The 21,901-nt window shown below is 39.9% G+C and overlaps 1 protein-coding gene across 6 annotated transcripts in view; it reads left to right on the top strand.

The window, feature by feature from the left end:
• Positions 1-21,901, top strand: part of STARD13 (StAR related lipid transfer domain containing 13) — a 556,563-nt gene that overhangs the window by 458,815 nt on the left and 75,847 nt on the right. Inside the window, exon 1 of one of the 6 annotated variants that reach the window (XM_050766577.1) lies at positions 631-11,113. The exons of the other annotated variants lie outside the window; for them this stretch is intronic. Coding sequence (XP_050622534.1) covers positions 10,969-11,113 — 145 coding nt within the window. The 5' untranslated portion in view covers positions 631-10,968. Of the gene's footprint in view, positions 1-630; positions 11,114-21,901 lie in introns of those variants that run through there. 6 annotated transcript variants of the gene reach the window in all.

The raw sequence follows: 21,901 nt of genomic DNA, 5'->3' as shown, positions 1-21,901 counted from the left end.
GTTATAGGCAGTTCTACTATCATTAATATCTCAAGTCATAAAGGCCAAAGTTCATTAATAATTATGTAAATCTCTATTTCAAATTGTCTTCCAGACAATTTTACACTAGTTCAGTTGGCTTCTTGTCTGGTCTAAATCTATGTTCATCATTGTTGCCTTGTAGATGTGACTGTTAACAGGGCCAGTAATAGGAGTAGGGAAATTTCAGCTTCGTCTCTTTCTTGCTGGCTACTCATTGCTGGTAATTAATATTTTCTCTTTGTGGTTCCTCTGCAAGAATCTTTTTAAGTTACCTCTCCATTTTGTGGGGATTAGTTTGGCTAAAGATAAGCAATGTAGCTCATAGTCTGTCATAGTCTGTCAATGGTCTGTCAATCGAGTCCATGTCGACTGCTGCACATCATGATGTAGGGCAGTACTGAAAGCAAGCGTGGAGGTAAGATTGCTGGGGTCAATCTTCTCTACTGTATAATCTCCATCCTCCCTCCCAGAAACCACCAGCAGGCTGGCAGCTCCAGTGAGGGCACCTCCTATCATATCCTGACATTCCATACTGTCATGACAACTTATTTCTTTAAAAATATTTATTTTGTTTTTATTTATTTATTTATTTATTTATTTATTTATTTATTTATTTATTATGATTTTTGAGATGGAGTCTCGCTTCATTGCCCGGGCTGGAGAGTGGTGGCACAACCTCAGCTCACTTTGTCTCCCAGGTTTCAGGGATTCTTGTGCCTCAGCCTCCTGAGTAGCTGGGATTACAGGCATGCGTCACCACACCCAGCTAATTTTTGTTGTCTTAGTAGAGTTGGGGTTTCGCCATGTTGGCCAGGCTGGTCTTGAACTCCTGACCTCAAGTGATCCACCCACCTCAGCCTCCCAAAGTGCTGGGATTACAGGCGTGAGCCATCATGCCCAGCCTAATTCTTCAAAAATATTTTAGAATATTTTAATTCAATATTTTAAACACAGATAACATTTCTCATCTAATCATCTGAACCCTAATTTGGAGACCATTGTTCTTGTGTCCTCTAAGTGTCTATTACCTCCCTTCTTAACCAAATGGAGAAAGCTTTTAGTTGTTATGTGTGTCCCATCTGCCAACCACAGTTCAGATCACCTCATTTCATCCTCACAGCCACCCTTTGAGGGAGAATGATTGTCTCCATTTTACAGATGAAAAAACTGAGGCTCAGAGGGTTTATTAACTTGTCCAGGTTGGCATTGCTTGTAAGAAAGAGAGACAGATTTGAAACATATGATCTTTTCCATCTTAACTACTGCCTTCCTTCTCTTAGGGCTTGGGGTAATTTCCGTTCTCGTGTCTAAAGAACTAAGTCCTGGAAAATAATGAATTTTCAGATCTCAAGACACGCTTTACGATAATACTGTCGTGGGTGCTACGTGTCGGCTTCCTGGCTAAAATTGCAGCATCGTTATGACTGCTTTCTGTCCATGCGGCAAATCTGGTTGCTATGGTATCCTTCACACAGAAAAATATTCGTCAGCTCCAGGTGGCTGGAACACCACACAGGCTTACTGATAGTGAGAACACGAGCAATGATTCAGTGAATTACAGGATACTCTCCTGAGAGAAAAATGTGGTCCCCGGGGACTTTGATGAAGTAGGCTAGAGATGTTCACTTTGTATTTTTCCCGCTACAAAACTTCAACTTTAGTCCATTGAGTTACAGACAGAGTGGCTAAATCTGCAAAGATGTCAATAACAGGGGATTACTGAAATAGCGTTCCTTCCTGTGGGGGAAGGAATATATTGCATTAAAATAAATGAATGTGTTGACCTAGTCAAATTAAATTGCCATATCCAAAATAGTGGCAGATTAGGCATTTTAATTGTTGGTCATTGATTTAAATCATCTCCTGAGTCAGAATGTATTCTCATTGAACATGATTACATCCAGATAATGTTTTCTTCCAGTAAGAGGGAAAAAACAAAGGAAAATAAATAAAACACAGTTCACTAGAACCTCATAAAAGTTCTTGCACAAGAAGTGAAGTAGCATGGGAAAATATGAGTTCTTTTACAAAAACAAGTTTTTACTTGAAGTCACTGGAAGATTGCTGTTCACATAACATATTGGTATGTGTATATGTTTATACAAGAGGGGGCTGCAGCCCCAGGAAAATGTAAATCAAAATCTCTATGGTAGCTGTGGTCATTTTAAAAAATGACTAACAGCATATATAATCTCCTTTCAATAAAACAGTGAGTTGTTCATTTCTGATTTTTTAAAAATCCATTTTCACTTTCTCCAAAGAAGCCCATATCTGAGGGTTGAGAATCATGTTTCTTTTCGTCTTAATTCTTCACTATTTTGAATTTGTTTTATATTCTGCCAAATACAAGCAAAGCATTATAGCATTGAAAAGTTTTCTATTAAAAAACATGACAAATTATATCTAGTTTATATTAAAGCAATTTCATTCTGTGCTAAATACCTTAAAATATGATGTTTAAGTATAAACTTACTTTTAAGTCAAAAACAAATGCTGATTAACCTTTTTAAAATATTCTTACCATGAAAGAATCTACATTTACAACATATGTAAATCAGGGATTTTTTTTTTTAAGATTCAGTCAAAACTTTTTTAATGAAAACATTAGTCCCCTTAGTAAACTGAATTTCATAGCACAATGTTTCCTAATGAATATTAATCATCTCTCCTTAAATTATTTACCAAAATTCATTTAATACACAGTTTTAAAGGTGTTTTTGAAGTGAAGTATATTTATGGTTCAAATATCATCAAATGAAAATGTGGTATTAGGCATGGGCTGTGTTCATTGCCTTCTCCGTGTGACTTTTCTGCTAAGTTTAGTCCATTGAATCTAAGTCCAGATTGAGGCAAGAAGGGCTAGAAGAGTATGCATCTACCTAGCAAATACTCTGTCTTTCTTTTTCCCTATGTAAGTGAAATAAGCTCTAACACTCCTTGAGGTCTCTGGGATCATTCTGGACTAGTTTGTGACAGGAAAAAAACAACGTGAACACCTCAGCTTAAAGGGCCTTTTCTTCTTTTGCTTCAGCTCTAAAAGAAAAAAATGCATAATCCTATTACACTTAGTTATCAGCGCCACTTGAAATCCTGACTGCCTTGATAATCACCATGGAGCCGTGTGCCGCTTAGCTGATAGAGAGCTAAATTCAATTCATAGTACGGATGACTGGATACACCTCCTCATTTATTTTACTGATCTTTACACTTTCTCCTGTCCTCCAAGTTAAGATCTTTTTTGTTTTGTTTTGTTTTCCTGCTGCAAATACCATGTCACAGCCAACAAAAACACTATAGCAAGGCAGCTCTGAGCAGCATGGCTTTGAGGAAAGGTGGGAGGCACTGGGCTTCTCTGTGTCTGGATTTGAATCCTGACACTGTCGCTGGTTGCGTTCACGCCTTCGGACTGTTTTGTCGCTGGTTGTGTTCTAAGCGTCCAGTTGCTCATCTCCAAAATGGCAACGGTAATGTCTCCCTGAGTGTCATGAGGGTGAGAGATAATACAGTGAAGAGCCTCGAGCTGTGCTCTGTCTGGGTGTTTGTCCAACAACAAACCATTATGTCATGTTGTCATTGTTACTGTTTCTCACCTCTTAAAAAGCTCTTAAAGACCATTCTGACTGGAAATAGTGTTCCCACCTAGAACCTTCTGCAAGGAGTCAAGATGTTTGATGGTTCAACTTTTCCTTCTCCTTCTAATCATTAACAATTTTCATTTTCATTAAGCCCCGCTGTATGGATGAGCTCCTTTTTTATCCTCATACTACATGGTGCAGTGGTGAACATGTGTGTTTAGTGGCTGATTAAAGTATGAATAAATAAATGAAGAAATTATGTGAGGAATTGTTTGTCCTTTCCTCAGTTGCATTTTTGTTTATGATTTATACCCTCCTTCTTTTAAAAAGATGTTTTAAAAGCTTTGCCATTTTCTTATCCCCTCATTCCCATTTAGTTATGAATGGGGGCTAGAATTGGAGCAAAAGGCGTGGTTTGAGTTACAGCATCCCATCTGTGACCTTGGGCACCTCATTGAACCTCCCTGATCCTAGTTTCTTCCTCCATAAGATGGGAATGGTAAAACCTTTTTATTTTTTTTTTGAGACAGAGTTTCACTCTTGTCCCCCAGGCTGGAGTTCAATGGTACAATCTTGGCTCACTGCAACCTCCGCCTCCTGGGTTCAAGCGATTGTCCTGCCTCAGCCTCCCAAGCAGCTGGGATGACAGGCATGCGCCACCACACCCAGCTAATTTTGTAGTTTTAGTAGAGATGGGGTTTCTCCATTTTAGTCAGGCTGGTCTTGAACTCCCAACCTCAGGTGATCCGCCCACCTCAGCCTCCCAAAGTGCTGAGATTACAGGCATGAGCCACTGTGCCCCACTGGGAATGGTAATACCTTTTTAAAAGCTCTTGTGAGGATCAAGTGAGCCGTTGCACATAAAGCATTTAGCATCACACCTGACACCTAATATCAACAATAACAATGCAGATACCTTTAAGCAGAATATTTGAATGGCATATGCCTATGAGAATTAGAAAAAGGATTGAATGGCTTTCATGGGTCCTATAAACTTTCCTCATACAACTTATATCAGGGCAAATACTCCTGAATATGCATTAAAAAACCTGCAACATTCTCACAAATTCCACAAATTCAACAAATTCCAATAACAACTGTGGATGATTGTGATCAACTAATTAAGGAATAAAAGAAGGAAAATTGTCGATGTACTGTTTTAGCTTCTAAGTAGCATATTCCCTGTTTAGTAAGTACTGCAATTAGAGCCAGTGTTTATCTCCAAACTACAAAATGCAAAAAGCTCTAGAAATTTTTTCTTTTTTTTTTGTCTTTTCAGTAGTAGCTATTTCATGAGTTGCCAACAAGTTTTACCATGCCACTGTGTGCCTAACACCGGGTCAAGTGCTGTGGGAACTGTCGAAAAACAGACTCCAGCTCACAGACTCCTGTAACCTGATTTCAGAGAAAGCCATCCAAGGCCATGTGCACCGAGGGCCAGATTGCCCGGCTGATTTGAGGCTGGCTGCAGTCTGAAGCCATTTCTCCAGCCATTTTAATAACTGTCTTACAATAACTGACTGCCTTGCAAAATGCAGCTTTATTTATCTCCCAGTATCAGAATCCTGCCTGCCTTCTCATTTTTATTAGAATTGGATTACAAAACAGGGAGAAATCACCACGTTACCTTTAAGAATAAAATTGAAAATGAATAATCCGTTGAGGCTGATGTCAGGGACAAAGACATTGCTGAGGCTGTGGTCTTAGATGTTTAGCTAACTGTGTCAGAGACCACAGTATGAAATTTATAAACCATTCGGACTAGAGCTCATCCACCATGCTTTCCTAGCAACAAAGTGTGAGGGCAATCTGAACTTTCCTACAATGTTCATGTGGATTTGTTTGGATTCAGTTAGCATGGATGTGGCTTTTGTCTATAATCACATAGCCAGGACATTGGTGTGTGGTTGACCTTCTCTGGAGTCCTATGACATTGTTCCGAAGAGACATTAATGTCGCTGACTTCAACACAACGTTTCATCTTAGAAATCACAGGATTGTAGAGCATTAAAAGCATTACCAGACTCTAAAGGAGCCCTCATTTTACGGTGAGAAAATTAAAATCAGATAGGGTAAAGTTTTGTGCCCAAGGTTATACAACTAACTAGCCACGTTGTTAATAAACCTTTCGGTAATAACAATAGGTAGGGGCTGTGACCAACCAAGAATTAAATCGATTTTTTTAAATTAAATAAAAAGCATTCAGAAGTTACTTAACTTACCATCTAATAATCCATAGTGGGCCGATCATAAAAGCTGCCCAAAGAAAAATACACTTAAAAAGCTGAAAAGCGTGTGTATAGTTTTTGACATGACCTTCCTTTAGTAATTGTTTATGTCGTAACTTATTAAAATGAACATACCTTGTGAATTGTTTACAAAATCCCAACACCTTTTTGGAAACAAGTATAATGAGGCATTGTAGTAATACTTGGTATTTTGTTTTTATGTTTTTGAATGCTGATATTTTGGGGTTTTTTTGAATGCTGGTATTTTTAAGACTGTGTAATTTATATTGAGTACTTTAATAAACGGGTGTAGTGGCTGGGCACCATGGCTTACACCTGTAATCCCAGCACTTTGGGAGGCCGAGGCCGGCGGATCACAAGGTCAGGAGTTCGAGACCAGCCTGGCCAACATGATGAAACTCCATCTCTACTAAAATACAAAAATTAGCCAGGTGTGGTGGTGTGTGCCTGTCATCCCAGCTACTCAGGAGGCTGAGGCAGGAGAATCGCTTGAACCCGGGAGGCGGAGGTTGCAGTGAGCCAAGATTGTGCCATTGCACTCCAGCCTGGGTAACAGAGTGAGATTTGGTCTCAAAAAAAAAAAAAAAAAAAAAAGAAAGAAAGAAAGAAAAAAAGGAAAAGAAAAAGAAATGGGTGCAGTATTCCAATAGTATATCATTTATTTTTCATCTCTCGTGGTGGTGGTGCTAAGAACGACATGCTTAAAAACCCTTGGGGTTTTGTTTTCATGACTGTCTCAGTAAATCCTTAAAATATATTTTATTATTTTTTTTGAGACAAGGTCTTGCTCTGTGACCCTGGCTGGAGTACAGTGATGGGATCATAGCTTACTGCATCTTCTACCTCCCAGGCTCAAACAATCCTCCCACTTCAGCCTCCCGAGTAACTAAAGCCACATCCGGGCTAAATTTTTTTCTTTTTTTTTTTGGTAGAGACAGAGTTTCATTGTGTTGCCCAGGCTGGTCTTGAACTCCTGGGCTCCAGTGACCCCTGTCTCACTGGCCTTCCAAAGTGCTGGGATTACAGGCGTGAGCCATCACACCCAGCCTATCCTTAAAACGTTTTTAACTAAACCAGATTTAGGATAAAATAAAGCCCAAATTGGTATTCACTAGCCATGATAGACCTTTAGCCAAATATTTAGTCATCAATTAATGTGAACTTCCTGGGTGATTTTAGGGTATCTAGTGTAATGAGAAGGTTGTTTTGTCCCAAAGGGGATCAGGAAGCTAAATTTTAAAATCACATAAATCTAGAGTTAAGTTTGGGATCATCATTTTTACAATAGTATATAAAATGGCTTAGGGTGGGCTGCGGTTGAAAGGAAGATGCTGTTTCAGGTGGTACATTTCAGTCAGTGACTTCTGCTGAACTCCTGCTAGAAACTGGGATCACCCAGGCGAGGACGAACACGGGGAGGACAGGGGATAGAGGACCATTTTGTACATGGGAGAGTAACTGAGCCAAGCAGGAAACTGTACTTAGATGAACTTGAGAAAGGTGTTGAAGTTTCTGATTAGAGAAATAGCTGTGAACTGGGCTCTGTCCCACAACAAGGGCCCCCATATAGAACAGGAAGGGCACACAAACAGGTTCCCTCTTTGTGGAAGGGAGGTTCACATACAGCAGCAGGATGACCAGCTAGAAGTGTCCGGAAGTGCTCCTGCTAGACTATGAAAGTGCCATCAGAAGGACTGGATTTGTTTAGGAACTTTGAAAGGATGACATACCATAGAGTCCCTTCCCTTTCCTCCTGCTTTCCCTCCTTCCTCCTTTTCTCTCTTCCTGCCCTCCTGCTTTTTTCCTGACCTCCTTCCTGCCATTCTCATTTCCTCCTTTCCTTTTTTCTTATAACTAGAAGTTGGTTATATCTAGCCATTAAATACTAGTTTTAAAAGATACAGCCGCTTTGGAGATTCCAACCAAATTATAAACATCCTTTCTATCACCTCTCAAAAAATACTAAAGTAATTTAAAAAATCTTTGTAGTTCTTCCTTATGGCTTTATGTGAAGCATCAAGCTATTCATGATATTACTTTTAAGCAATTAAAAGAAATAAAATAAAACATTTCTAAATGACAAAGGAAAAGCATAAATACAAGGCATGAGAGTCATTGACTTATACCTGACAGACACTAAGTGTCTGCCCTAATAAACAATAACAATTAGTTTAAAAAGGAAACACCAAACGTCACTTCACAGCTTAAGCCTAGAAAGCAAAGTTAGCCAGAAAATAGTTACAAAATTCTAAGGATTCCGTGGGTTTTGTTATTAAGGCAAAGTGTCTTTTCATTTGTCATTTTCCTCAACTAATCTGACAGATTCTTTATGAAGAAAGCACAGAGCCAGAAAATTGTCCCCACCTGGTCAGTACCTGCTCAGAGGATCTGCCATTAAAGACCAGATCACCCCAAACTGCTTTTTAAATGCATTTGCTTTTCTAAAAGTGACGAGCAGTGAAACAAACCTATTCAGTCAATTGAAATAGTTATTTCAGGGAGAAAATTGAATCCTTTTCAAAAGAAGCTGTTTCACTATCTTAGTGTGGTATTGAAAGTTGGATGGTTTCCATGAAAACAAAAAATGGACATAAAGGACAAAAGAGTTTGTGAGTGATATTTAGAGTGAAGTTGAGTATGTGTGTGTGGGTGGGTGTGTATGTGTAGCAGCAGATCATAATCAGAAATTTTTCTCAGAATTAACTCTCTGTGTTCATTTCTTTTTTGTATGCCTCATTCAATATTCACTATTCCCATAAATATTGGCCGTACACCTACTCTTTTCCAGGCATATGTGGCCATTGGGGGTTAAAGAAGGCTGAGGTTCCTGTCCCTAAAGTGTTTATCATGGTAACCAACTAAAAGTTTGTTTCCTACTCACATTGGGGGCAGAAGTACTGCTTCACTTCCAGGCCTACTGAAGTTCAGTCACCTCCACATGAAGCTTCTAGGTCACCTGGGCACTGGAACATCTGCTGTGGCTAGAGGAGAGCTGGTGGCAGGTCACATGGCAGATTCACCCACCTGCCTTTGGCCAGTGCTCTTTCCCATGGCCCAACAACCAGGAAAGCTAGAATCAGAGTCCACTCAAAGGTCTATCCCATAGTCAGCTGGGTTTTGCCACAACGTTACTTAAAGATGCTTCGTTTAGGTTGGGCGCGGTGGCTCGTGTCTATAATCCCAGCACTTTGGGAGGGCCGAGGTGGACAGATCACTTGAAGTCAGGAGTTTGAGACCAGGCTGGCCAACATAGCGAAACCCCATCTCTACTAAAAAATACAAAAATTAGCCGGGTGTGGTGGCACACGCCTGTAATCCCAGCGACTTGAGAGGCTGAGGCACAAGAATCACTTGAACCTGGGAGGTGGAGGTTACAGTGAGCTGAGATCATGCCACTGCACTCCAGCCTGGGTGACAGATCAAGACTATCTCACAAACTAACTAACTAACTAAATAAATAAATAAATAATTTTAAAAAATGATGCTTCATTTAATTTTTTTTTTACCATAGTTAAAATATCCTTTTATTAAAAACTGACCTGGAAAGCTAAGACTCGTGCACTACATTTAATTAATGAATGGTTAGTGACAAATAAAGATAGAAGTCTCAGTAAAATGCATGCCCATCCAAGCCCTTTCTTTTGAACAGGTCTCAGGTTTGCCCAATCAGACTTTTCATAAATGTAAGATTGATGAATTTGCTTTTTATTTCTTTCACTCTCCACTCTTTCTGAAGTTGCAAATAAGCAGTAGAAAGTCCATAAGCAGATTCTGGAGGTAAATCAAGTATTAACTAATGCACAGCTCAGATCACGATTGTGACAGCAATGATTATCTCAAAAAAATCAGAAGTGGGCAGTTCTCAGCAACTCCTTGTCTGACCCCGATAGAGCAGGACCCTTCCCTCTCTTTCCCTGCCTTCGCAGCAGCCCTCTCCCTCTGTCATTCTCTTCACATCCCCCAGGTCAAGGCTCTTAAACAGAAACGGAAGTTAAGCCACAAGGTTAGAGGACAAGCAGTGACTCAATGATTCCCTGAGGGTCAGGTGTGTGGGTAGTGAGAGAAAGAAGGGAGAGAGAATTCCAGATTAGAAAAGTAGCCCAGATGGGAGGGTGATCAGGGCTGGAATTTCAGAGATGACAATGACATCAGCATTAGTGATACTCCTCCACTCTCCTACACAAGCATTTAAGAACGTTGCTATGAACTACTTCCCACCTATTTTCTTGGCATGCCTAGGAACGTGGGACTTTCTGGCAGATTTAATGGGTAGTTTGGTGGTGTCTAGTGTGCTAATAGAAGCCATTATACCAAAGAGAATTTAAAAACCTGGAATTTAGTAAACTGAAGGTGGTTTTTTTTTTTTTTTTTTTTTTTTTTTGCTGTTTTGAGACTATTAATCTCAAATACTCTAAATTTGCTGATTTCATTATTGTGTTAGGACATAAGTGAGATAATGAAGTGAGTAATTAATGATATACTCTTTAGGATGTAAATAAAAACTGCACTCCACAGAGAAAAGAAGTACCAAAAAGCTTAAAAGAGGTCACGAACCTTAGTACCTGCATTATACAATGAGGGTCGTTTTTGTACCAAGGAAAAGGAAGGAAGTCTCTTACAATCATCATCTTTGCTACTTTTAGTCAACTGTGGAATGTTTTAAAACTGTATTTATGGTCTTAAAGGGCATCTAAGGAAAGATTTGGAAATTTCAAGCAAAAGATTAACCACTGGAATTATGATATAAATCGCACTGTTTCTTTATAAGAGGGGAGTTCTGTTCACTACTAAAAGACTCTGTTGAGAATGTGAATGAGTGGAACATACCCCACCTTACATTTTAGTCTTCTTTAGGGGTTTGATTCATTAGAAAGTGTGTGGTTCTTTCTGTTCCAAACAGAATCCTTTTCTCTAGGACTTTATTTTGAGACTGTGATACAAATCCTTGGTGTTCCTTTTTAATGGGAATGAAAACAATGAGGAAAGGAAGTGTGGAGGCTTGGAATCTCAGCTGAGGCTTCGCAGGTCACTGGGGAGCAGTGAGGTTCCTCTCCACTGTTAGCAACCGGAAACATGAGAGAGGACTATCATCTGCTCCGTGCTCTGAATTTCTTTGAACCTCTATGCTGGAACCGTCCTCAGTTCTCCATGCAAACGTTAACCAAGCTCCTTTGTGGTGCTTGGTGCTGTGCTGGTGCGGAGAATGCAAAGACACTGTCTGTGGTGGGAAACAGAAAGGCAGAGTGAACCAGAAATTCCAGCGCCGGGGTAAGTGCTGGATCAGAAGGGCATGTGGGTACAAAAGATAGACCTTTGTGAACTTTTCACTTAGCCTTGCATGGCCTCAGTCGCAGTGGTCAGGTGGTCTGGAAGGACACGGCGGAGAAGATAGAACTGGAGCTGGGAATCAGAGAGGCAGAGAGGAAAAGAATTGGCTAGTCACGTAAAGCAGAAGAATGTCATTCTAGACAGAGGGAAAAATGCCTATAGGGAAGAGAGGATGGGAGTTGGAAGGTCGGTTTTAGGAAACTAAGTCGGTTGGAAGGTCGGTTTTAGGAGTTGTTTAGCTCCATTGCCAACTACTATCAGGGATGTGGGCAGTTGAGACACAGAAGTATATGTCAGGGAACCATGCTGAGCTCAAGAATTTCATAGTGTCCTCAGAAATTTGGATTTTTCTTTGGAGAGATTTGAGAACCATGGAGAACTGTAAGCAAAGGAGAGAGTGATCAGACTTGGGTTTTGTCTCTGAAGTTATCTTTGCATGATGTTGGTAGCACTCCTAAAAAATGCGTAAATTGCCTTCAGAACAAAAGATGTCCTGCTATTTCATAGAAATATAGTCAAGAAAGTCTTTATTTTCAAGCACTTTATGTTGCTGAGCAGAGATTCTTCCTTCATCCTGTGATCTTAAGCTTAGCCAACATCAGCCACTGGTGGCCTGTGTGTGTGTGTCTCAGTTATTTAAGGGCTGATACCTGGGTTCACCATAAATGTCTAGAGTGGAGTCAGAATTTACCTGAACCCCACATTTTCCGGCATGCATGGAGGCCATTGTTGAAAATAAATAGATCATCTCTCTGAAAATGAGATTTCTCTTTTAAATTTATACCTGAGCCTCTTCAACAAGGCAGCATGGCCAAGAGTGTTTAGAAGCTGCAGAACAGTGCATTTTCTTGGAGCATAGATTTTCCTCAAATTTGAAGGAAAACTTCGTTGCATTGAAAGAAGTATGGGCATGTTATATTCCAACTACATATAAGAGGTAATAAATAAATCCATTGGAAGTATCTGTTTATTTTCTTCTGCCATTGGGTTCATCAGTGGAAATTGTGAAAAGTATTCATTTCGGTTCATAATAATAGCTCCAATTTTTAAGTGCCTGCTCTGTGTCAAATTACATAATTCATTTTGTTTAACAAAATGTGAACATAACATCAAGTTCAAATCCCGGTGACAGAGACCAGGATTTCAGCAGTAAACTAAATGCTCTTCCTTGTTCTGGAGTTTCTCACATCCTTACAATGACTCTGAAGAGTATATATAATGTTGTGCACATTTTGCAATGAGGAAACTGAGGCTTTGAGATGCAATGAGACTTGCTCAGGGACGCATAGAGTAAACTCACACTCAGCCAGCTCCCCATGGCCACCTTCCTCGCTGAAAGATTTTTTAAAATTCCAACTTACTGTCTCTTTCCCCTTATCTGTTCCCACCTTTACTTTCTTCACTAGGGACATCTATTTCTTTCCCCTAGATCTGCCTAGTTTTCTTTCTCTGAAAATCAACAATGGCCATCAACCATCAGCAGCAGCAGCAGCCATGCCCATATACAAACTTGTTTGTATCTTCCTTCTTAACAACAGCCACAGCAACCCCAACCACCACAGAACTGTCCCTGCTGTTTTCAGATTCACTGAGCTCACGCTGTAACTCTAAAAGAGACAGCAGTCACAGTTATATCTAACAGGACAAGTAAGAATTCAAGATGGCCAGAGATCATAGAGTGGAGGTGGCTATAAGTATCAAAGGGTTCAGGAAAGGTTTGTTGGAGGAGGTGTCCAACAGGCTACACCTTCAGGAGGGAGAAGTTAAAAGTAGAGAGAAAGGCCTTATAGGCAGGCCCGACTAGTTCAGTGACCCCCAAAACTCATCCCGTTACATCACACATATTTCCTCTGCTCCCGAGAACCAGAATAATCATAGCTGAATGTGGTTACATTTCATGGGAAGGGAGGCATTACTGAACTGTAGTTAAAAACACCCCCACATCTCCTGTTCCCCAGGAATGCCATCTTGGACTGGCTGGATGATTCCCTTGGAGGTGTGAATGGGGTAGCCTGGGGGAACTGGGTTTCCTCCAGGGCATATTCAGGGAGATTTTGCATGGTCCTGACTGGATCAGGCCTCATTCCTGCTCATAAGGTGACCTAATCCTTTGCTCATCACTGGAACTGCCCTCCTTCTCCCAAGTTCCTCCAGATTGGAGATGACTCCCCTCATGAAATCTGACTCCCAGCACTATTCCAAACCCACATTTGGAAGACCTCCAAGCTTCATGAGATTCCTTGTTATTGATTAAGGCTGGGGTCTGGCACACAGTCCAACCACAGCCCCAGCAACAGTAGCGTCGGGCTTCTCAAATAGAATGGAACAGAAAGCTATGAAAGCCTGGCATGTGCCCTTTGGCCTCTTTACATCAGACCAGGAGAGAAAAAAGAGAACAGGAGAGCTTTTTCAGGGGGCAGAAGTTTCCTTTGCAAAAGATCTTTGACCAGCAGCAATGTGCAAGTCCTTTGCAGGGAATAAATCAACGTTCTGCGGTCCACTCTGCCTTGAGATTTATGCAGAGCAAGAAAGTCACTCTCAGCTTCTCCTTAATTCAGCATGTCTCAAGCACATGCTGAGCCCCAAGCACTCTGCTCGGCACCAGTGATACAAAGAGTAAGTAAGGCAACCTAATGTAAATGACGAGTTAATGGGTGCAGCACACCAACATGGCACATGTATACATATGTAACGAACCTGCACGTTGTGCACACGTACCCTAGAACTTAAAGTATAAAAAAAAAAAAAAGGCAACCTCTACCCTCGAAGAGCTGTGGTCTAATGGGGGAGAGAGATGTGTAACAAGAACATTTCAGTATAATCTAAGGACCATAATGAATGTGTGAAAGTCCAGAGAAGAGCCGAGCTAACCCGGGATACAGGAGATGATGTCTTCGCTAAATCTTGATAGAGATAAATGTGAGCAAGTCAGGAGGTAAAAAGGGAGAGGAATGTGACAGATGGAGAGGAAACAGTGTAAGCACAAGTCTGGGATATGCAACAGCGGCCTGGGACTGGGGATCTCCAGGCAGCTTCACATGACTTCTCATGAACTCCAGAAGCACACAGAGGCCGGGCCAGGAGGCACTGTGGGCCATGGTGATGGGCTGGCACTTTATTCTGCAGGTGACAGGGAGACATGAAGGAGTTTGAAGGAGAATGAACATAGTTTCACATTAGAGATTCAAGGAAGGCAAGAACTGAAGCAGGGGGAGCTATTGGGTTCCGTTGCAAAAGTCCTGGTTTAGACAAAATGAGGGTCTAAACCAAGCACCATAAATGTCTAGAGTGAAGTCAGAATTTACCTGAACCCCACATTTTCTGGCATGCATGGAGGCCGTTGTTGAAAATAAATAGATCATCTCTCTGAAAATGAGATTTCTCTTTTAAATTTATACCTGAGCCTCTTCAACAAGGCAGCATGGCCAAGAGTGTTTAGAAGCTACAGGACAGTACATTTTCTTGGAGCATAGACTTTCCTCAAATTTGAAGGAAAGCTTTGTTGCATTGAAAGAAGTATGGGCATGTTATATTCCAACTACATATAGGAGGAAATAAATAAATCCATTGGAAGTATCTGTTTATTTTCTTTGTGTAAGCTCATCCAGCCCATGGCCCCAGGCCGCTTGCGGCCCAGGATGGCTTTGAAAGTGGCCCAATACAAATTTGTAAATTTTCTTAAAACATTTTGAGATTTCTTATGTAATTTTTTTTTTTTTTTTTTTTTTTTAGCTCATCAGCTATGATTAGTGTTAGTGTATTTTATGTGTGGCCCAAGACAATTCTTGTTCCAATGTGGTCCACGGAAGCCAAAAGATTGGATACTTCTGGTAAACCAAGGCCAGGAGACAGAGGTGGGGAGGAAGGTAGAAGTTTAAGAAATATATTTGAGTCAAATTCAGCAGGTCCTGGGGTTGTGTGGTGAGAATATGGGGGGACTGGAAGAGAGAGGATGAATCTAAGAAGACCCTCAAGTGTCAGACTCGTAGAACTGTGTTCCATTTTTACATTAATATATTTTACCAGATGCATCTCATATAACTGAGTGTTATCTAGACAGTGTTTTTAAACTGACGGGTGATGAAGTCAGTGGATATGACTAGTAATTCTGAATAGGAAAGCATAGAACAGAAAAATGCCAGATCTCCTTGCATACATAAAGTGCAGCTATTGTTTTGTGAAACTTTGCTTCAGTCTGTGTGTGTATGATGTGTGTACATGTGTGGGTGTGTGCATGTTCACAACTATGTGAAATTTATTTCTTACTAAAGATTGTGATCAAAATATTTGAAAGTCCTGGGATATTCTTTTTCTATGGTTGTGATTAATTATTCTCAGATATGACTATGCCTCAGTCAGGTTAAGATGATCTTAAAAAGGGAGACCGATTCTTTTGTGGGAAAACAGGGAAATCTGTTCTCACTACTCTTCTTCCAAGACCAAATCTCCCATTACTCTGTGCACTTGGAACTCCTAAGGATTCCATCCAGAGAGAAAGGGAAAGATTGGAGCCAGCAGAAGCAACAATCCCAGTCAGTGCCAGGACAATGTCAAATGCCCCACCCTTCAGAAAACAGTAGCAATATCGAGATACCCAGACATCGCTGCCCACGAATAGCCATGTCCCTCAGAGGCAGAATCAGAACTAGAAGAATAATGTTACCTTATTTTTATATGGGGCTTACAGTCTGCAAGGACTTTCACAATACATTTTCCCATATGTACAACATCCTGGTGAGTTTGGAGGAACCTGAATATCTGAGAGATGTTTTGGGTGTTTATTGGCCTTCAGATCTATAAATGTTTTCCTCTTATAGTCATTCATGCATTCAGTCAACGTACTAAATGATAGCCATTTGCAAGACTCGAGGCTAAGAACATGAGATGTAAAGATGCAATCTGGTTTCCAATCTGGTAATGTGTACCTGCAATGTCAAAATTTAAAAGGATACAAAATCCACATATTTATTTAAGGATGTTTGCAGCTTTACCTAGGACATATTTACAGAATGCATGTGCATGAATATACGTGTGTGGGGGGGTGGGGGAAGACAGAGAGATAAAATATTTATGTCTCCAAATTTCAAAGTCACAAATTGATAGCCCACAGGGAACAGAGCAGGACAAAGCTGATACTCTTTTGGCCTCCAAGGGGCATAGTGCTATCTTCTTCTTGGACTAAAGGAGAACACCTTAGAGGTAGAATAAATACACACATTTGATGAAAGGTATGTAACCTCAGGAAAAACAAAAAACATACAACAATGTTTGCATACAAAGGGTTTCCCAGGCCTCTCAATTATATCTAAAAACCCCAGATAAAGAGCTCTCAGTTTATGCATTAAACTGAGCAAGATAGACTTCATCTCAATTTAAAAAAAAATTATATGTTGACATTTACTTGTTCCTTATTTTGGAGAAACAAAAGGTTCAAGGACGGCTTTCTAAATTTTCCGTTTGGCACTAGGGATAATTCAAGCAGTCATGGAGCATTAATTATAATCATTATATGCATAAGAGCAACATTTTCTTTGTTTTTAAATGTAAATGTATTTACGTATTTGAAAGATATTTGAATTACTTTCCCTGTCACCTCCTCACAAAGCAGATCCCTGAATACACACCTAGCATGTTTTTCATAGTGAGAATGACCTTGGGAAGCCGACCTGGGAGATTCACGACCTCTTGAGATCAATGACCTTGGACTCCACATTAACCCACAACTTCTCCCAGTCATTAGTCCACAGGAAGCCCATATCCCTTGCTCACAATTTACTTACTTGTTCAGATTTTTTCTCATAACATGGAAAAATAATCTTCTGAAGGCATTTCCCTTAATGAAGCCCACATGTCTGATACAGATTTCTTTCCCAAGGTCCTGGCGTGTTTGGTTATGTTTTAACACATCTTTGCCCTTGAGATCCCCACATATCAGGCATGTGATTGCTAATATTTTACTTATTAACTGGTAAGCACATTGTGAACCATAATGGCAAGACTGTCTTCCCCAGCCTGGTGTTTATATCCTAAAAGTAACAGCCTCTTAGGAGAAGGCTCTTACTGCCATTATCCTAAGGTGTCATATTTCTGAATGTGTCCAAATGTCACATATCCAAAGTGACACATCTCATTTATGACTCTCATTACGTGTTGTTAAAGACCACTGCATTGTGTGAAGCATGGCTTCCTGAGATACAGCTTCATTTAACAGAAAGAGTATCATGAAATATTCTGTGCATTGCAGAAAATGAATTGCATGTTAGATACCTGTCATGGGAAGAATCTCCAGGCAGGTTGATGGGTGGCATGTGACCCCAGGGCCCTCCTGCAGGCACAGAGGGAGGAGCATGGGAATCTACTTCCAAGAAGGCTGTGAGTTCACATGAATCTCAGCTCCAGATTCATCTGCGGGGAGAATATGGGTTGTTTATGGCAGAAACGTGTGGCTAACCTTCTTCTGCCTTCTTCTGAATCTCACCTCAACTGCAAGACTTTTCCTGGTCACCTTATCCAAAATGCCCCTCCTGCTCTGAGACCCAGAGGATAGTGTCCTGTTCTGCACGGCTTTTGCTTTCTTTGGTTGTAGTAGTGCCTGGATGGGTCTTTGTCTATCCCTGCTTGGCTTAAAGACCTACAGGGTAGGACCCACTGCCCCCAGCCTTGCATTCACCTGCAGCACCTACCAGCAGTCTTTCACAACAGGGGCACCCAGCAGGTGTCTGTTGAATAAATAAGTAAAGACAAATGCCTTCCACTTCTGAATGCCAAAGGAAGAGAGCCGAGAAAAGAGAATCAGAGACCATCCATCAGAACCACTATTTTCTAATATGGGAAAGTAACATAAGCACCTCTGCCCTAGTAATAGTAGCAAATACTGTCTCCGGATACTTTACAGAAATGCAATCATTTAATCTTTACAGTAACCCTCTGAGGTAGGTACTCTCGTTTATTCCCATTCTATAGATGAAGAAACTGAGGCATGCTAGAGTTAACCTACCCAGGCCAGGGTCACACAGGTAATGAGAGGTGAATCCAGAATTTTGGACTCACTTCTAACTGCCCGATGCCATGTTTACCCCTCTTGCACCCATTTAGTTCAATTTTACCCTCAAATAAAGGAGTATTTTCCAAAAACATTGACAGGTTCTTTTTAAAAAGTTCATCTGTAAAACTAAGTATATGTATTCAATAAGAGTAGAAACTTGAGCTTTATTTCAGAAATAGATATGCCATTGGTTAAGAACAAAATGAAATTAGAATGTATCTTCATTGTAAACTCTCTTTAAAGCAATAATATGAACCCTGTACAAAAATAGTGTTGTCTTAAAGAGTTGCTCTTTTGGTAAATTTGCTAGTTTTACAAATTTGGATCATGTTTTGCTTTTGATTATTTGAAGAATTTTGGGAGTCACATAGACTCCAGATATTCATTTAGTCATTAAAATAAGATGTGGAGATTTTCTTTATTTGGTCTAGTTTGTTTTGTTTTTTTTGAGTACAACCTTGAAACTTCCGCAACCAGGAAATACCAAGTTATTACATAAAGTAAAATGTATCTTTGAAATTGTCTAAAGCCATATGCAGAACGTCAAAGACAAGTGAAACAGCTGTTACATAAAATCTCCACTTTGCAGATACCTAAGACATTCAAGAAGGAAGAGGTGGGAATATGGTTCAGGACCTTAGTTTTGAATTTCCTGGCTCCTGTTAGTTTAAGATATCCCTGCAGCATCATTTAAACATAGTTCTGGTACATGAATAAACTTCCATTTGGAATTTCCTTTTTGAAGTCTGCTGAGAATATAAATCAAAACCATATGAGATGTGTCTTAATCCAGAATGTGAAATAACATGAGAAATGTCAACCCAGAAGTAGTCCCTGAAATACGTTCACCAGGATGCACGTTCTGGCGAAATTCTTTATTTAGAATGAAAGCCTCCAGAGAACTGGAGTTATTATTTTTAACCCATGATTATGGAAGCCTGAACTGATAAAAGAAGATGCTTTTTAAAGTAATGTCAGTAGAAATGTTATTCAAGCCACCTAGAATGTTTGAGAAGGACATCTGTTGACATAAAAAGATGTTCAAAATGCATTGTCGAGTGCAAAAGCAGATTCCAATTTTATTTTAAGATTATGTAAAATAGATAGTATACTTAGCCTAGATACATGAACACATCTTCATAATAAAAGAACAAGAGATGTTCCAACAAAATATTGATCAATCTCTAGGTGGTAGAATTATGGCAATATTTTCCTTCCTTCCTTCCTTCCTTCCTTCCTTCCTTCCTTCCTTCCTTCCTTCCTTCCTTCATTTTTTCCTTCCATTTTTCCTTTCTTCCTCCCTTCCCCCCTTTCTTCCTCCTTCCTCCCTTCCTCCATTACTTTCGTTTTCTTTTTGCTTATATTTTTGCTTAGTAACAGAAAATTGAAATCATTTATTTGATTTTCAAATAATAAGCATAGTACCTTCATTTGACAGCCTTCTTGCTTAACATATGGTTTGACATGAATGCTGCTAAAATCCAGTGATATCCCTAGCTCAGCTGGTCCTTGAGTTGACTTTGACAGATTTGCCAGCCTTGCAGTATGCCAGAATTGTGTAAGGAGCATCACCAAAATCTTACAATAGAGCCCATTTGCTGGTACTTTAGTCATGAAAGGATTGGTAGCATTTTTAAATGGCTGATTTGGTTCGCATTTTTTCGTTCTATCAGTGCATTAGCCTTGATTTGAGTGGATGTGTGTAAGTTTTTCAAATCTTAGGTTTAGATTTTGCTACTCTTACAATCAGATTTCACTTAAGTAGGAATTTTAAGCCGCTTTTATCTCTTATTCAAATCTGTTCTTACGGAAAATGATCTTTTTTATACCTGAATTCAGTGAGTATTTGTCAGGCAGATTAGCCAAGACCGTCATACTGACTGTATTAGCAAAAGTTGTCATATTCCCCAAAGCTAGCCAGGGAATTAAATTCTATTCATATTAGACAAGGTAGCCACCTGCACCTCCATTTAGAAATAGATGTATCTTTACACAGCATGTACTTCTGCTGTTTCCAACTTTGTTAAAACATCAAAATATGAAGATCCTCAATTAAGATTTTGTGATGATAATTATGAAGGCCCAAAGAGTTCTTTAAAATTTGAAGTTATCTGCTACACAATTTTAAATATTCTGGAATTTTTAAACTTCTATTATATTAAACTTTAAAACATTTTTATAGTTGATGTAACTCTTTTAACCTTTTGGATTACATTTGTGGCATGTTTATGGGATGCCTCAATTAACTTTAATCTCAGTATGCCGTGTGTTTAGATTGTAGCATGATACAAGTCATTGATGCATCACTGTGCCTGATGAGAAAAGGGAGTTGCGGCATAGGAATTAAGTTTCTTAAGTCTTCAGTGAAGAGCTTCGTCTCTTCCATCCCAAATCAAGTAAAGCTATTTCAAATACCTGAACTCATTTTAAATTTCCTTCTATAAGGAATATATGCTGTCAGTATCTATTAATGAACTGCAAATAAAAATCCCTTAGAGAGCAAACTTTTAAGCTCAGCAGTATCTTTGGCCTTGAAGAGCATAGGGAAAAATGAATCAATTGATAGCTGTAAACCTAGTAACAATTTCATTTCTTGAATGTAATCCTTATTCCTGGAATGAGTGATGCATGTTTAGAAAATCATTCACACCGCCAATGCCGTTGCCTACGTTCAGCAGACAAGTAGAAAGGGTTCCAGAAAACTGGCAAAGACATGTTGAAAAATCCCAGTAAATATTTTATTTACACTCTGAGCCAGTGCCAAGGAATTTTTTAAGAAAATACATACAATATCAAGTTTTCGTGTATACTCAGATAATAGGATTATACTTGAGCTGTGGAAATCTTTTCCTGGAATTAAATTAAGCAAAAACTAGTTTTGATTGATCCAGAAATGACAGTTGCTGAGAAGTTACATGCAGAAAGCCTTGCAAAGGGAGTCAGAAGCTTCGGCCAAGCTGTATCTATCTTGCCATGTCAACCCCAAAAGGAGCAAAGGAATTGAAAAGGGCCCGCAGGAGTCTTGGAGTGACTTTATCCTAACAGAATCTGTGCTCCTTCTTTAGCCTACATGGCAAGTTTTTCCCTGGTATGGTGAAATCTTCTTGGGTAATTGGAGTACCAAGAGCTAAAAAAGAGTTGAGCCAATCAAACAGCAGATAACCTCTTACAAGCATAGACGTTCAGAAATGTCTGAAAACAGATACAGCTGGAGTTTGCATCCCTAAAAACATGCATTTTTTTAACATTTAAAAAAGAAAAATCTTAAAGCAATGTAGGGTGGAAGAGTACCTGTCAAAAGCTAAGAAATCTGACTTCCTAGTGGTGGTGGGATGTGTCCAAAGCAATTGCCCTTCCCCACACAAGAAATCATCAGCACGACATAGAGTGAGTACCCACAGGCCCTTCTGATACTGGTCATTTGGCCAACTTTGTGGAAGATGGAGCTCTGCTCTGAGAGCCAATATCAAGACGGCAACCTGGACTCTTGTTCACCACCTTTCCTACAGAAGCTGGAGAAACTGAATTAGAGAGAGAGACAATCTGCAGAATCTCATGCACTTGCCCCAAGAAGGATTACTGAAGACTCTACTGGCTTGGTGGGTCAACATGGAGGTGTTTTGGCCAATGCTTGCAAGTGATGACGCTCTCTCTAATTGTCTGGCCAACTCTGTGTTCCCTGC

This window comes from Macaca thibetana, chromosome 17 (genome assembly GCF_024542745.1).
Source record: "Macaca thibetana thibetana isolate TM-01 chromosome 17, ASM2454274v1, whole genome shotgun sequence".
NCBI lineage: Eukaryota > Metazoa > Chordata > Mammalia > Primates > Cercopithecidae > Macaca > Macaca thibetana.
The sequence above is the reverse complement of the archived record's forward strand: the minus strand, read 5'-3'. Positions and strand labels throughout refer to the sequence as shown.